Raw genomic sequence first — 18,043 nt, 5'->3', positions numbered from 1 at the left:
TATATATATGTATGTATATATATATATGTGTGTGTGTATATATATATATAAAGATTTTTCATTATAGTCATATCTTACATAAAATGAAAATAGTTAAAGATGATTCATAAAGATGTAAGTCATCTCTCAAAACGCTCTAATTGTATCACCATTATAATTATTTTTCTTCTTACATGCATTATTCCTAAAAACCTTTCACCTATTCTCAGAAAACAATTCTTTCTACAGACCTAGTAGGAAGGAAAGGATTCTGAAATACTACTCTGGAACAACTCCATCAAGACTATGATTCTTGAAAAAAAAATTCCAACATAATTGCTATTCAAATCCAACGGTCCAATGGATACAGCTGTTTGGGAAAAGGTTCACTCTCCCTCCACGTAGCAAGAAAAAGATACTTCTAATTGGTTCATAAAGAGGTATTAAGGTGATTAGTCACTTAGTGAGATATGAATACAGTCCCAGCAATAGACCAGGCCTGCTTTCCGAGGACCAATTATAAGGAGTTTCATCACAAATAGGTCACTCACTGAGTGATGAATTCCTTGGTCATTGCAGCTATGATGTTTTGAGATATAGAGAAGAAAATTACAATTCAATCCAGCTTCAAATATTGTAATTGTTCTCTTTTTTTCTTTGTAACTTTCAGGAAAATAAAAGGAATAAGATTAAATAGGGATCTAAAGAAATTTTTAAAATTAGCCTTCAAGGTTACTTAGATTTAGATTAGGGTTTTGCTTTGTTTTGTTTTTAAGGCTTTTAAAAACAGTTTCTTATAATCAGATTAAACAAAGGCTTGAAAACCAAATTGTCTTGATTTTAGCTTTTCTTACAAACTCATTTCTCCTAAGTGAAAATAGAATGATAAAAGTAAATCTGAATGACAAGAATACATATAAATTTTAGGTATAAGTCTTGATTTCAAATTTACTCTTATTTAACAAGAAGACTAAGGGGGGAACTCAGATACATTTTTCCACAAAAATTTTGTTGATTTTTGTTCAACTCTTTTCAGTTGGGTCCACCTCTTCATGACCCCATTTTGGGTTTTCTTGGCAGAAAGTCTGCAGCAGTTCGCCATTTCCTTCTCCAGCTCATTTTACAGATGAGGAAATGGAGGCAAACATGGTTTAGTGACTTGCCCAGGGCCACACGGCTAATGTCTGAGGTCTGATTTGAACTGATTAAAAAAAAATCCAAAGGCCATCAAAATCCAGTAAGAAACTAAACTGTTCAAAGCTATTTAAGAATAGGAAAATTATTGGGAGGTACTTTTAGGCCCCTGGAACACACTGAAAACCAACTGAGCTTTTTGTGCTTTGAGCATCTGTACATTAATCTTTTAAATTCTTATGCATTTGTGTGTGAATGGGTGGGTGTATATGAGAGAGAAACAGAGAGAGGTAGGGAAAGGGATAAAGACATAGAGACAGAAAGAGATAGACAGAGACATAGAGACAGACAGAGAAATCTGTGATTTCATTTGTGTTTGCAACAGTCAGAAAGTTAACTGGGCCACAGGCAAGGTCAAGTGACATTGTCCATGGTCATTCAGCAAGTGTGTGTCAGAGGCAAGTCTTAAACTACAATCTTCCTGACTCAAAGGCTGGACCTCCGTCTACTACATCATGCAAACATTAATTGGGCTTTATTAGCATTGCAGATAACCCAACCTGGGTTTCTCTAGTACTTCATGGTTTACAAAACTTTTTCTCACATTAATTTTGTGAGAAAGTAAGTGCCAGTACTATGACCCCCACTTTCCAGATGAGGAAACAAAGGCTCAGATAGATTGAATGACTTTCCTATGGTCACACAGTTAATAGGGTCAGAGTCAGAATTCAAACCCTGGCATCCTTATTCCAAGACCAGTGCTCTTTCTACTAGACTACACTAGCTAGAAAATTTGGTTAGATTTAAGAGTTTCAGAATTCAGTTTGAGAACATTTGGAATACTGATGTAAATGGACAGAAATATTACCTAACAGGCAGAAATCTCCAGGAATAATCTCCTGGGTTCAATCTTTTGGGGGCTCTTGGCAGGTCAGTCAGGAAGTGTAGACCTGGAACCTAAGAACTAAAAGATAGATCATAGTGCTGGTGTGCTCAGACCAGTAAGCCTGCCTCGTCCTCTCACCCATACTATCTCATTTGTTCCTTTGGCTTGGCAGACATTCACCAGTCAGCAAACAAAGGCACAATCCCACGTGCCTGAGAAACCCTAACTCAGCTTGTGAAAGAAGTGACTGTTTCAGGTTTCCTTCCCTACTCGCTGAATGAACATATATGTGGATACTCACCATGACAGGGTTGGTAAATCAGGGGCTCTTTTGGCTGCATACTCTCATCATCAGCAGGTAATTCTTCAACAGTGTCTTCGCTACTAACATCACTATCTTCTTTACCTAGAATAACTCAGAAGTTAGAAGCCTCAGTGATGAATGACAATGGTGAAGCAAATAAAACTTGGATTTATAATGTATTTTATCTTTCCTCTGCACATTTCAATTTTATTAGATCAGGAAATTCTATTTCTAGTTGCCTTTTCTCCTCCCTACACCTCCTGCCCCTTCCCTCCCCTACTACCACCACCAGGAGGTAATACCATTCCTTAGATTGGAAGGAGCTACAAAAGCCTGTAGTGGTCTCCATATTTTTAAAAACATTTTTAAATTAAAAAACAAAACAAAACAAAACCAACAACAACTGTTACCTTCTGTCTTAGAATCAATACTGTGTACTGGTTCCAAGGCAGAAGAGTAGTAAGGACTAGGTAATAGGGATTAACATAGGATCGAATAGTTAGGAAGTATCTGAGGTCACAGTTGAACCCCAGAACTCCTGTCTTTAGGCCTTCCTCTCAATCCTCTGAGTCATCTAGCTGTCCCCAAGACTGACAGCAACTTAAAACATTGCCACACCAGAAGATCCCCTCTATTAGCACCTGTGCCATATTCACAAATGAAAATCCCAAGATTATATTTATGGTTGAATGATGTCCCCCAATCTCAATAGTTTTACTCATAAAATCAAATGGTTCCTCACTGCTCATGGCTAAAATTATTCTAATATTTATACCAGACATGGCAGAAGAAAGGATTCAATTCATTATTGCTCCCCAATGGGCAGATAGAAGCCTATGCTTTATTCATAGATTCATAGCTTTGGAAAGGCCCTCAAGATCACCTATTTGAGATGCCAAATATATTCTATTAATTGGGGTATAATGCTACTTTGGGCTTTAGTGAGGCAGGAAAGGAAATTAAAAGAGATATTTTACTTAAAAAACAAACCAAAAAACCCACTAGTCAAGGTAAAGAAGCCACTCTTCTCTAGCAAGAGCTGGGCTTAAAAATGAGAGAAAGGGAAGGAAGGACACACTGGATTAGGTTAGCAATAAATAAGATACCCTATAATAACCAACATTAAAATATTCCTACAAACTGTAAGCAATGGGAATTCATTGGAGTTCTTTCCTTCTGGGTATATTTTTAAAAGGTATGGGATGAATTAAATCAGTCTAAAATTCTTCAGCCAAGGTATAGTGTTAAAGAATTACTTATGTCCTACAATTTTCCTGCATAAAAAGGAATTTAGGACAGCTACCCTCTTGGCTTAAAATAAACGTTCCCTTGTATCTAAGTTTAAAAAAAAAAAAAAGATTACCAAGAGAAGATGGTGTAGAGAGGAGAGAGGCTGATTTCTTGCACAAAGCTGAACCGGATTTCTTTTCACTTATGGAAGAATCAGACATTCTTGTACTGGAAAAAAAATTTTTTTTTTAATGACACATTGTAGTAGAGGCCCAAAGCAGGGCTCATTATTTTGCCTGTGAGGATAAAGAGAGGGATTTGGAGAAAGACATAGTCAAATTCAAGGAAACAACTCAAACTTTAGCAAACAGGCTAAAGACTTATAACAACCTATATAGACTCATAGAATGTTCAGAGCTGGAAGGTACCTTAGAAATTATCTAGGAATGGGCACCTTGGGTGGCTCAGTGGATTGAGAGCCAGGCCTAGAGACAGGAGGTCCTGGGTTTAAATTTGGCCTCAGATACTTCCTAGCTGTGTGACCCTGGGCAAGTCACTTAACCCCAATTGCCTAGTCTTTACCACTCTTCTGTCTTAGAACCAATACAAGTATTGATTTTAAGATGGAAGGTAAGGGTTTAAAAAAAAAAAAAGCAAGCAAACAAGAAAACAATCATCTAGGCCAGTGATGGGCAAACTTTTTAAAGAGGGGGCCAAAAGAAAGGAAATGCTCATCTGTCAGTCTGTTTCTAAGGCAACTCTTTCAAAGTTTCATTGTATTGTATTCTACTCATTGTATTTGTCAGATTAGGAATAATGTCAAGCAGCCAGACAGAACATTTCAGGGGGCCGCAGTTTGCCCATCACTGATCTAGGCTAACCTCTCACTAGAAAAAGAAGGAAATGGAGGCTCAGCCTATTGATATTTCATAAGCAGGCTTTTACTCCATCCTTTTCCCCCTTCTAGTCTTTTGGTGCATTATGTCTTTAGGTAGCTCCTAAGGTTTTACCATGAAGGGCAGGGAGCCCTATAGATCAAAGATAGGAGGATATTTTATTGGATAGAGTCACTGTAAAGCCTGGGCAGAGATTAGATTATGGAACTGCTACTGAAAAAAAAGTTTGTGCAATGAATGAAGGAGTCTAATCAGGGGTATTGGGGATATTTCATCTATTAATACCAGAATTAACATGTGAAAAAAAAAGTAATTATGCAGGAAGTCTACAGACTCATGGTTACCTGGGCCAAGAGGTGACCCAAAATATTATCTAGATATTTTTCCCTATGGCAAAAGCAAAATGATCATGGAATGTTTCCACAATGAAGAGATCCCAAGGGCTCTCCAAATCTGATCAGCTAAAGCTCACCACATGTCCACAGTGCACTACTTGTTCATCAACAGAATTGGAAAAAAAACCAAAACCATGGCCTTTGCTCACATATAGCTGACATGTTAATAGCCTGCTGCAACATACCATCTACCTAATGTCTATATGCTATCAGGCTTTATTCCTGGGCAACTGTGGTACCAGCAGATCTCCCTCTTCTACCTTTGAGTCCTACATTCTCTCTTAATACAGAAATAGGCCTAACGAAAAAATTAATCACACTTTGAACTAGCTGCTTCTGACTTACTGGTATCCCATCCGTGTTGAGTGTGCCCTGAAAATCGACTGGATGACTGCAATAGCCTCCTCTTCCTCCTTGTTATCAGCCACCAAATGTGAGGAACTATGACAGCGGGATCTGTCGGATTTCTACAATGTAATGATATCAAAGGAGGAAAAGTAAAGGTTTGACATCAAACCTTCCACAATAAATTTAAAAGTTCACCACCCTGGATACAAGATAGACAAAGTGCAAGATCTCCTTCCTTGGGTGGTACATTGGATTATTGATGCTATTAAATGAGCAACCACCTAATTATAGGTTTTTATACTCTAAAAGCTCTTGAGATACAAGTCTCTTCTTATGGGAGGTAGTAGCTAAAATGAGGGTTCTTAGATCTTAGCAACAAGATGTGCTGCTTTATTCTCCAGCCCCCCAAAAGCAATTTAACCTAGAAAACTATGTTTCCTTGGGCTGGGCCAGCCAGAGGCAAAATTAGTCGGGTCTGAAAATACACTATAGCCTACAGTATTAGGTTAAGCCCACTGGGTGAGAAAGCTTTAAAAGACTAAGTTAGCAAATTGTCCAGTACTTCCCCTAGTTGACAAACTGCACCAAAAGAAGAAACAGGGTGACATATTGGGTCTGTGTCCAGCCGACTTGATGGCTACCTTATTTGGAAAGCTGGGCATGCTGGGAGATTCTGAACCAAATGTATCGCTCGAAAACAGCTTCTCCCGTGCTAAATGTCCCCTGAAAACTGCCTGCAGTACAGCAGCCGCCTAGCAGGGAGAAAGAGAGAAATGGATGTTAATTCCCTGGAAAGATGGCAGCTACAAATTAAAGCAGATTCCAGGGGGAAGAAGTAGAACCACCAAGAAAACGAATTCCCTTACTGTTGCATAATCATAGAAATGTTGACAAAGAATCTATCTCCCCCTTACTCACAAAACCTACTGCAATCAGAAATATCCCAATCCACACTGAGAATAAACCCACTGATCCATGACTTGATGGTCAAACTGAATCCTGAAAATCTCAAAATGATGGTACTTTGTCAGAATAATTACATTCTAGCTACTTAATCCTATTCCAAATTTGACAGTCCAAGGCATATGTTGATGTTTTCATATTAGAGTCTAGTTATCCAAAGGCTCTGGCTACTTCATACACAAATTCTAAAAGTCAAGCAGAATCTGACATGTTCATGTGGCATGCCAAAGAAAATACTGGTTTTTTTCCTTCCTAGTTTTGGAAGTTAGTATGGAGACTCTACAGTTTCTGTCCTCTATCTCTGGGAGAGAAAGTAGAGGTTGATAATAAAGCAATCTTGAAAGAGCCTACCTTCATTCTTGCTTTAAAAAATACCAAATGCTTGACAAGGAAACTGGAGCTCTCAACTCATTTTAAAACTGAACAACAGACAGAAACACTGAGCACAAACTCAACATTAGATTCAAGGTCCAGACATTTTTGTCATGACTGTCTTGTAAAAAGAATGCATTTCAATTTTTGAAAGGCAGGATTATAGGATCATAGATTTCTTAGGATGAGGGACTGATTTTTTATGAAGATCATATACAATATAAGTTAAAAACAAGAACCAAGAAAAGTACCTGGACACCAATGATTGAAGAAAAAAATTAAGAAAGCAATAAATTTTGGAATGAACCTAGGTTTACTTGGGCAATGATCAAAGGGCAGTTACTTTCCTTTATTAACATCTCACTTTCACCATTAGGAAGATGGTTACTTTTTGCAATTACTGAAATTATATAAAACCAGGGCCCAGGTAAAGAGGATCAAAATGAAGTCCTCCTTAGGACCATAGGTTAGTCTCTAGGAGTAAAAGAATCTTTCTCCTTAATAGTCGAAAAGGCCATACACCCTGGATGTTCTGGGAATAGAACTGCTGACCTATAAAAGAAATCCCAAGCAGTACCCTCACAAAAGAGAAGGAAGTGAGAAAAGTTGGGGAGGGGAGAGTAGGGAGATTTCCAGGACTCCAGAAAAATATACATCAATCTAACCTGTCCACTCTTTTTAGCAAAGATGGCCTGGCCTTCTCAATAATGAGGGGCCTGGCCTTCTCAATAATGAGGCACCTGAGGAGAGTCACACTATCTGGAATGTATATATACTATTTAGAATTTCATACTTTCCTCCCTCATCATGAAACATCAAAATCACATCATACATTTGGGGAAAAAATTGAAATGGCCTTAAACATCTCACTGCTAATGGGATTTGTTTTAATTAAAATATGAGTATTTAATAGGACGCCTCTGAAACTCATGCAAATTTAGTATGTTTCAAAAATAAAATATCCTCTCAAGTTTCATGTTACATTATTGTTGTAATAACCCACACTTACCTCATCCAGATTAGCCTCTTTTTTCTGAAATAGAAAAACAAATTCTAAATTAACATCAGAAGGTCTGTGGCCTTTTAAAATCACATTCTTCCCCTGAGGGATTCCATTTTTTCCCCTTATCACTGCTATTAGATCAACTAAGGGATTGAAAAACATAGTTAATATGGAGATAAAAGCAAACTGACAACACAATTTGAATTGTAAGCGCAATGAACTCTTTCTTCCTCACCAGTTGCTTTCCCCATTGCCTAACATGGGCTAAGAGAACATAAAACTCATTGATGATCCTGACTCAGGCAAAACACAAATAGGAAGACAAGTCTACAGGGGTAAAATGATGTGACATATTTTCAAATGAAAGGTAAAAGGTTTCAGGATTATTCACTATTTGGCACTATGAGCACCATAGTTCCTTTCTATTGGTATGTTTAGTAGTCTCTATTAGTGACCTCTCTATTAATGAAATCTGCTGATCTTTCATAATAATTAACCTGTCTAAGCAAAGAGCACTGTATTACCAGGAGAAGACATGCCCATCACTAGAATAAGAAACAGATGAAGATAAGGCCCAGGACAAGGTAGAACAGAGTGAGAGAAAGCTCTATTTTAATGGGAAGGAGGAAGAAGGTGACACACGACGTAAAGATGAAGTTCAAGGTAGCAGGAGTACAAAAGCCCAAATAGCACATTACAGAATAAAAGCTGAAGACTGTGACTATATCAGTAGAACATCAGCTCCTTTGGAGCTAGGGCTATTTCATTTTTTGCCTCCCTAGCATCTAAAAAGAGTACTCTGGGCAGAGTAAATGCCAATACATTTCTGTTGAATTTGGTTGTATTGCCACAACAAAGGAAAGAGAATGGAAAAGAATAATACTTGAGTAATAATCAAAGGTTAGTAACTTCTATTTTCTGAGATACTACTTACCACTTTTTTTTTAAACCCTTACCTTTTGTCCTGGAATCAATGCTGTGTATTGGTTCCAAGGCAGAAGAATGGTTAAGGTTGGGCAATGGGGGCTAAGTGACTTGCCCAGGGTCACATAGCCAGGAAGTATCTGAGGTCAGATTTAAACCCAGGGCTTCCTGTTTTTGAGCTATCTAGCTGCCCCCACTACTTGCCACTATTTAGAGGGATGCGGTTACCTTTAACACCATTATTCCTAACTGTAGGTCATTTAATTCTTACAGAAATGCTGACTTTCTGGGGAAAAATTTTTATAATAAAAACCTGACAAATTTATAAGGAACTAAGTCAAATGGTACAATAAATCAAGTCATTCTCCAACTGACAAATAGTCAAGAGATATGAATAGATAGCTTTCAGATGAAGAAATCAAAACTATCAATAATCACATGAAAAAGTGTTCTGAATTCCTCCCTGATGAGAGAAATGCAAATCAAAACAACTCTGAGGCACCACCTTATACCTAGTAGATTGGCCAATATGACAGCAAAGGAAAATGATAACTGTTGGAGGGGATGTGGCAAAATTGGGATAATAATACACTACTAATGGAGTTGTGAAATGATCCAGTCATTCTGGAAGGCAATTTATGCCCCAAGGGCTTTAAAATAATGACTACCCTTTGATCCAGCTATACCAATGCTGAGTTTGAACCCCAAAGTGATAACAAAAAAGGATTGTACAAAAATATTCCTAGATGCACTCTTGGTGGTGGCCAAAAATTGGAAAATTGAGGGGGTGTCCCTCAATTGGGGAATGGTTGAACAAATTGTGGTACCTGATGGTGATGAAATACTATTGTGCTGTAAAGAATGATGAACTAGAGGATTTCTACACGAACTGGAAGAAGTTCCATGAATGGATGCAGAGTGAAATGAGCAAAACAAAAAGAACACTGTACACAGAAACAGAAACATTGTAGAATATAACTACTAGCACCAATGCAATGATCCAGGACAATCCAGGAGGACTTATGAGAAAGAATGCTATCCATATCCAGAGAAAGAATTGTGGGAGTAGAAATGCAAAAGAAAAACATATGGCTTATCACTTGTTTATATGGGTATAGGATTTGGGGTTTTGGTTTTAAAAGACTGCTCTATTGCAAAAATAAATAATATGGAAATAGCTATCAAGTGATAACATTTATACAATCCAGTGGAATTGCTTGTTGGCTCTGGGAGGGAGGAGAGAAAAGAGGAGGGAGGAGGGAAAGAAAATGAATCATGGAAACATGGAAAAATATTTAAAAAAATTAAAAATAATAAAAAAAGAAATGCTGACTTTCTGATATGTGCTCGAGAGAGGCTAAAAGAGGCAGCTCATGTTGAGACTAGCCAATAGCTAATTTCAAGTCTAGCTGTGGTTTGGACTTTAGATATAGTATATGAAAAGAAAAGAAAATTTCTTCTGTAGACTCAAAGCCTTGTACAAATATTATCTCCTTTATCTTCAAAGTATTTCTAAGGTTGAGAATGAATGCTAGAAGATATTACTGGCTGAGAGTAGAATGGGTTGCTTTGGGAAGCAGTGAGTATTCCCATCACTGGAGATCTCCAATCGGTGGTCAGAGGACCTCTTCTCAATTCATGTCATAGAGAATATTCTGGTTCAGGTGCCTGCAGGCCCAGATGACTTTTGAGGTCCCTTCCAATCCAAAGATTCTATGATTTCATATTATTCTTATTTTTACAAAAGTCAAAACTAAACCCAGGTCTATCTGAGGGATCTGACCAAATAGTATATTGATTCTTAATTAAATTGAAAAGCATTTATTTATCAAGCACCTACACTGTGCTAAGTCTTTGCACTGATAGTATTTTTTTTGATCATCTTATTAGAAATGTAGGTTTTATGATAAAAAAGGCACAATAGAGATAAAGGATACTCTAAATTTTAACACCATATTTACATTATATTGAACTTTTAGCAAAATAAATCAAACGATTAGAATCAGAGAGGGAAAACCCCAACCCATCTTGCTAGTTGATCAGTTCAATAAGTCTTTATTTATTTATTTATTTTGAACACTTATTTTCTGTCTTAGAATTGTCACTAAGTATTGGTTCCAGAGTGGTAAGGGTTAGGCAATGGGGATTAAGTGACTTGCCCAGGGTGACATAGCTAAGAAGTATTTAAGATCACATTTGAAGAAAGGACTTCTCATCTCTAGGCCTGGAAAACTATCCGTTGAGAGCCATCTCACTGCCTCTCAATAAGCATTTATTAAATACCTACTATGTGTCAAAAAGCACTAGGGTTACAAAGAAAGGCAATCTCTGCTCTTGAGTAGTTCACAGTCTAATAGAGGAGACAACATGCCAACAACTATGTACAAATAAGATATGTTCAGGATTATATGGATCAGGAGAAGCTTCCCATAAAAGATGAGACATTAGCTGGAACCGATTCACCTATTCATTAGAAACTGAAGAGTAAATAAGAGGGAAGCTGAAAGTGAAAAGTTGAGTGGTTAGACAGATTAAGGGACATGGGGATGGGGACAGTAGATGTTTTGGCCTATGGCACTGCTCTAATAGCTCTGCTGTTATGTCTACTAAAACATAAAAGCTCACTATGATTTGCAGAACAGTAACATAATTCTAAAACCTGGAGGAGAGGATTACAACTATCTCTGAGGACCATGCAAGTGGGGAATCTCAGACACTGTGGCATAGGGATGGATCATAATAATCAGGTCAATGGGTAACTCTGTGGTTATTTTAGAAAAACAAAACATTGACAACTCAACAAATCAATTCTGTTTTCTCCCTAGGATCCTTTGTTATACATTTGGTGTCTGACAAGTTGAGCAATGTATACATAGTAAGGTTCAATTCCTACCCTCTCTTGTGATAAACTAGTTAAGTTTTAAGATTGTTTGAATTCCAAGTATTTATATCATATGCAAGTTTCCATAATCATGTCACATTCTCTACATAAGCTTAATCTTTTGGACATTCTTGGAGAAATATTTTTAAGCTTCTCTGTGTCCATACTTTTATATGAGTCAAGTAAGTAATATTTGTTCCATAAAAACTAGTCTGCATTCCTTTAACAGAATTAAAGAAAAAATTCCCAGCTTTCAGAGTGCTAGAAACATTTTTCTGTTATCAAAGTCCTTGATTGAGTCAAGGATACTGTTGTCTTAAAGAATTGAGGGCCAAGGCCAGAGGGGTCGATCCCCATATAGCGTTGGTTAGCTTTGCACAATGAAAAACTCAGTCTTGTTAGAGCAGATTGCACCTTAACCCCAGTTAATCATTTCCCAAATCACATTTCACTCATCTGACTATCAAGTAAGCATATAATGACTTCAGGACAACCCATCTCAGCTACTTGAAAAATAATTCAAAAGTGTACATTCTCTGGGTAAATAACATCATTTTTCTCTGGGCAAAGCCAAAGTCCTAGAATTTTTACATGAAAGGATATGAAATGCATATTTGCTACATATTAGTTAGAGGCTAAAGATTCTCAGTCTGATTAAGAATTTATAAAGAATTATTATTATATTCATTATATTATAACTTACTGTTGAATTCTACTAATAATTATTTATTAAGAATTTATTTATGATTTTAATTTAAATTTAAATGATCACTATATATTGCAAATATTAATGATATAGAAATAGGTTTTGAACAATAATACATGTGTAACCCAGTGGAATTGCTCATCAGCTCTGGGATAGGGGAGGAAAGGGGGAGAGAAAGAACATGAATCATGCAAACATGGAAAAATATTCTAAATTAGTTAATTAAAAATTTAAATTTAAAAATAAAAAAATTTATTAATCTCATCTCTAATGGAGAAGGCTTTTGGGATAAAACCTCCCCTCATCCACCCACCTTTTTGTAAGCAAGGGGCACATATGGGAGAATAGGAATCAGGTTCTGCTGCTGACTTCCTGTGTGACTTTGAGGAAATCATTTCACTAGGCCTGGCCTCAGTTTCCCCATGTATAAAAGGAGAGAGCTGGATTATAGATGGCTCAGCTCTCTATAGTCCCTTCCAGCTCGAAGATGCTATGATTCTAGGAGAGTGCTTTTTTAATAACGTTCACTGAGAAGCTAGACAGTCTAGAATAGGAAGAGGTAGGTGACAGCTATGTGGAACAACTTTCTTTTCAGGAAATATCACCTTTCTCCTGAATATCTTCCACTGGGTTTGGATAATTCTGGCAGCTTTCTCTTTTCTCTGCTGTCTGTTTCTGGCATCAGAGTGGAAAATGGGAGATTGAGTGGACACATTATTTGAACTCGATACAGAACCTTGTTGAGTCTGGACATAGGTAATGTTGGAGGAGATAAAGGCATCTTCTTTAGGCTGCAAGAAATTCAAAACAGAAAAGAATGAGTCATGGAAGGAAATGAATCAGCAGAAGCAAGGTAGATAACTATCAGATAAGGTGGCAGGATATTACTTCGCATGATGGCAGGATATTCCGATCATGCTTTTTAATATGGAGAAAAGTTGTATCCACTGCTCAGCATGGCACTTGACAAAATCTTTGGTGAGAAGCAAAGTACAAACTGTAAAATGGATTCAAAGTCATTTTTCATTAAAGTCTCTAAACTTCTTTCTGGCAGCACTCTTCTTGTTGGGAAAAAAAAAACCATGACATCCCCTGTGATCCTGCCAGCATGACAATATTGTTTTACACTTTTAATCTTTTTCTGGTGGGTTTCAAAGAGCCTTTATGATATAATCTAATTAATTCTTCCCATACCCCAAGGAGGTAAATAGGTGAAAAATATTAGCATCTCAATTTTATAGCTTGAGAACCCTTAAAGCACAGAGAAAATTGTTAATTTTTTCTAAGGTCACAAAGCAAGTTAGCCCATTAAAGAGGATGAAACATAGAAAAACCTGCCTCTTGGGTTACTTGGTGCCCTGACTGTATCACTGTCAACATTAATGACACCCAATATCAAATGATGGACCAAATTTTCTGTTGGGAAAGATATTTCCTAGGGGCAAAGGAGAAAGAATTTTGTGTTTGAATTATCTTTCTGCAGCAAAAGAGCATTACTACTATTTCCAGGAGCTGAAGTCACTATGACTAAAAAATGATTTATAATTTAAATAATCATGTCTTAAGTCAAAATGAATGAATAAAAGCAAATTTCTGATGTTACAGAGATGATAATTGGAAAAGTCCTGCTTTTTTCACTTTGGCCTAATAAAAAAGAAAAAGTAGTGTGCTATGGCTAAATATGATAAATATCAGTTTTGATTTAGGTTGAAAGAGAGAAATTTTTCCATTATAACCATCAACTAGTTATTGTTTCCATATTGTCACCAGCTTTCTGGGACATATTTTCTGCCTCTGGATATTGATTTTGCATTTCTAACAACAATGAAAATACTAAACCACTTGTCTTCCATCACAAAGGGAAATCTCTAAACTCAGTGAATACAAAGTTGCTGGAGAAAGAGCTCACAAAGAAAGCAATCCAAAGAACTATTAAAATTTAGAACCAGGACAAATTCCTAGGCCAGAGAAGTAACTGGTTTTAATAGAATATTGCCCAGAACAATGAATTGTCCATCATATCTGTTTGAGTAAGTAAGTACACCAACCTAACTTCTCCTAAAGTTTCTGTAACTTGCTTTAGTAACCCTATTTTATTATCTGTTAAAGACCTTTGCCCTTCAGAATATTGTGATCTCACAGGCATCAATGTTCTCCTGAAGGAGCAACTTTTCCATTTGCTAACAGTGTGACAGGATAGAATGCTAATTACAACTGTGTCTGATTACAGTCTGTAAGGATTTTTACCCTTAGAATATATTAATACACTTCATATTTCATTGAAGATAAGAAAGTCTTTACTCAAGCAACTTGGTAACAAGTTCTAATTTTTCAAATTATAATACATTTCAATTCCTTGATGCAATGGCTCTAGATAATAAATTGGATTACACTTCCAGTTTAAAACTCATTAAAATGGTCACAATTAGCAATATCCAGACCTCCCTTCCATACTTAAGAGGACTACTCTAACCCTATTCAATAACTTCATCTTTCTTTGAGTCTACACTGAACACTCTTGGCACCTCAGCCTTTAAAAAAAAAAAGGCCACTGGAATAAAAACTTGTTATTTTAATCACTTTGTTGCCCTATTTTCCCCTATCATTTATCTACTACACAATTTATGGAATATAGCAAATAAATCCAAAAAATTAGAAAAAGAATTAGGAAGAAAAAAATCAATAATTATCAACTGCTGGAAGCAAAGGGATCAAATATCTAAAAACAACAATAGTTGTGAATATCTTAAATATAACTGTGTAGGAAATTGAGTTTGTTATCCAGTTTTTCACCTTCTTGAAGTATATATTCTTATAATGACAAAAGTTTGAGAATGTCCAGTTTTAGAAGAAAATATGCCAAAATGAAAAACACAGAGTTCGACTGTAGAGTCACTGTACAAATTTCCTCAGTCTTAGTCAAGAGAAATTCAGATGCTGACTATAGGACTGAATACCTTGAGAACAAGACAATAACCAAGGAGGCAAATATATTAGGACACCTTGCAACTCTGCATTTAAATGAGTTAGAAGGATTCAATGCCAAATTACTGAAATTAAGTAAAAAGATGAAAGCTCTTGGCAAGAGTGAAAAGGGAATCAGAGATGGTTTTTTTCCTTTAAGTTCAGATAACTAGCCATAATACCAGGTCCTTAAGAAAATAAAAGGAGAAAGAATGAAGAAAAAAGAGAACACTAATACAAGAAAAATGTCTTCCTGACTAGATTTGGATCCAATACAAAGGTGCAAAGAAAGACATTCACTGCACTAGCAACATTTTTTTCTCTAAGTCTCCAACTTAGTAGGCTGAAAAGGCAAGGAAATAGGACTTATGTGTTTGTTTCTCATTTTCCTTTAATGGCCTAGAGAAAATTTCAAAGGGAAAAAGATAAAGATAAAGAGTTGGTGCAAACTGGGATGAGTTTTAATCTAAGGCTAAGAAAACTTTACATTCCTAAAAATGTGGGAGAATCCTTATTTCTCAAGGAAAATGGAATTTTTCCCTAAAGGGTTTAAACTCTAAAAAGACTATCCAAATTTCTTGAAGGAAACTGGAGAATCAATATATCCAGCAAAGGATTAATAATCTTTCAAAGTCCAAGACATCCCTCATTCCCACTCCCAACCCTAATGAAGTAACTAGTGTGAATAAGGTATAAGAAAAGATACAAAGAAAAATAAGACAGCCTCTGATCTTAGGGAATCTGGCTTAAATATTTTATATTTTTTACAATACCTCCAAAAATCATTAGAAATGTATGCCTAGAGGAAATAGTAAAACTATACCAGTGAGATAACTCAAACTTCTCAGAAGTAGAGGGGATAAAAAAAATAAGAAGCTAACAAGATGAATAAAAAGAATTTTAGAAAAATTAGATATTAGGTCTCTGGAGAAAACTGAATGGGAAAAGAAAGGAATATATCCTTTTCTCAGCAGCATAAGGCACCTTACAAATAAATAGGGCATAAAATCCTTTCAACCAAATGTTGAAAAGCAGAATATTAAATGCATCCTTTTCAAACCAAAATGTGATAAAAATTACATTCAACAAAGGACAAAACTTCTAAATGCTTCCATATATAAAATAGATGGAATAGATAAATGAATTGGGCATGCAACTAAAAAACAACTAGAATAAGAAAAAATTTGAAATTCTCAATTAAACACCAAATTGGAAATCCTGAAACTCAAAAGGACAGATTAATAAAATTTAAAGTAAGAAGACCATTGAACTTACAATGAGGCAAAGAGTTGGTTTCAGGAAAAAAAAGTAATGAAAATAGGTATACCATTCAACTTTCAGTATCAAAAATGAAAAAGGTAAAATTGCAACTAGTGAAGAAGAAATTAAAGCAATTATTGGGAGCTATTTTGCCTGACCAAATGCCAATAAATTTGACAATATAAGTGAAATAGATGGATATTTACAAAAATATAAATTTCCCACATTAACAAAGTGGGCATAGAATACTTAACCTCACAGAAAAAGAAACTGAACAAATCATCAAAGAATTTCCCAAGAAAAAGGGCCCAGGTCTAGATGGACTCACAAGTGAATTCTACCAAACATTCAAAGAACAATTAACTCCAATACTACATACAGAATTTGGAAAGATAGGGGAAGAAGGAACTCTTCCAAATTTCTTTTATGACACAAATATGTATTGTTGGCTAAACCAGGAAGAGTTAAAACAGATTAAGAAAACTGCAGACCAATCTCCCTAATGAATATTGGTTCAAAAACCTTAAGTAAGAAATATATGGCTAAAGATTAATCTCATCTGAAACCTAAAGTAGGAAAAAAAATACAAGTTGGTCATATATAATGCCATGTCTTTCAAGCTGTTAGAGATTCTGGTGTTCTTAGGATATAGAGTAGGTTACTCTGAACTTGCTTTGCTGCCATTGTTTATAACTGGAGATCCCGTCTGATGTTAGAAAATATCTCGCAGCCAAGCTGAGCATTCAGGCAAACAAAGGAATGTTTGAAAAACGGCTAATGTCCCAGATGACTGGAAGAGTGTTTCTGCATTACTAGTATATATAAACTAACATATTGAAAAAAATCACCACAAAAACACACCTTAGGGATAGTGTATAAAATATGCTTTATTCAACAATGAAAAATGTTTTCCAGGAAGGAATGAAAGAAAATTAAACTGTTTAGTAGGTATTTTTCCAGGCAGCAGTATATGCCAATAACAAGATAACATCATATAAGTTATGGGGTAGAAGTCACACTAGCCTGTACTATGGGAAAATCTGATTTTGCCTGCTTAGCTATCAGGTTTGTAGCTTATCCAAATTTGCAACTAAACTGTGCTAGTGAGGTTTTCAAAAAACTTAATTAAAAACATTTTTTTTTCTTTTAAAAGAAGTGTTGAAGACCTATACTTACTACAGGAATAGAAGCTGTGGAATGGAAATGAATCAATTTTACTGAAGAACTAGCTGTGTGACCCTGGGCAAGTTGCTTAACCCCAACTGCCTACCCCTTACCACTCTTCTGCCTTGGAGCCAATACTTAGTATTGATTCTAAGACATAAGATAAAGGTTTAAAACAAATAAATACAAATTTTGTTAAAGAAAACCAAAAACTAAATCCAAGTTTCATTTTCAATTGGTAGCATATACAAAGAAATCTTTGATCTTCTTAAATTCTCATCTTTTAAAGGTCCCACCGAAAATTATATAGGAATACAACCTTTTAAAAAATGGTTTCTTCTAAAAGAAAAAAAAAAAGAAAATTATATAGGAATACAGTTTTTTAATGTTTTTTCCTAAAAAAAAAAGGAAAAAGAAAAGAAAGAAAGTCTTGAAACTAAAATGTTGAATCTGGGGTCCTTGGGAACCAGGTAGAAGTCAGAGACATTGGTGTCTCCTAGCTAAGAACCAATTTTGACCTTCCAGTTTCTTTTAACAACAACAATTAACTAACTACTAAGGCCAAAGAGAATGAAGATTCTCTGGGATAAATGACTTCCCTGTTTTGGGTACTTTTCTGGGGGACAATCTAGCC

The 18,043-nt window shown here is 35.8% G+C and overlaps 1 protein-coding gene across 3 annotated transcripts in view; it reads right to left on the bottom strand.

The window, feature by feature from the left end:
- IQCE (IQ motif containing E) overlaps positions 1-18,043 on the bottom strand; it is an 80,861-nt gene that overhangs the window by 13,515 nt on the left and 49,303 nt on the right. For all 3 annotated transcript variants that reach the window (XM_044659980.1, XM_044659973.1, XM_044659985.1), the window contains exons 16-21: positions 12,627-12,812; positions 7,517-7,540; positions 5,814-5,924; positions 5,170-5,291; positions 3,667-3,761; positions 2,301-2,405 (exon numbers count right to left, since the gene is read on the bottom strand). In XM_044659980.1, the coding sequence (XP_044515915.1) occupies positions 2,301-2,405; positions 3,667-3,761; positions 5,170-5,291; positions 5,814-5,924; positions 7,517-7,540; positions 12,627-12,812 (643 nt within the window). The remainder of the gene's footprint in view (positions 1-2,300; positions 2,406-3,666; positions 3,762-5,169; positions 5,292-5,813; positions 5,925-7,516; positions 7,541-12,626; positions 12,813-18,043) is intronic.

This window comes from Gracilinanus agilis, chromosome 1, assembly GCF_016433145.1.
Source record: "Gracilinanus agilis isolate LMUSP501 chromosome 1, AgileGrace, whole genome shotgun sequence".
In the NCBI taxonomy this organism is placed as follows: domain Eukaryota; kingdom Metazoa; phylum Chordata; class Mammalia; order Didelphimorphia; family Didelphidae; genus Gracilinanus; species Gracilinanus agilis.
This window is presented reverse-complemented; position numbering and strand designations above follow the sequence as displayed.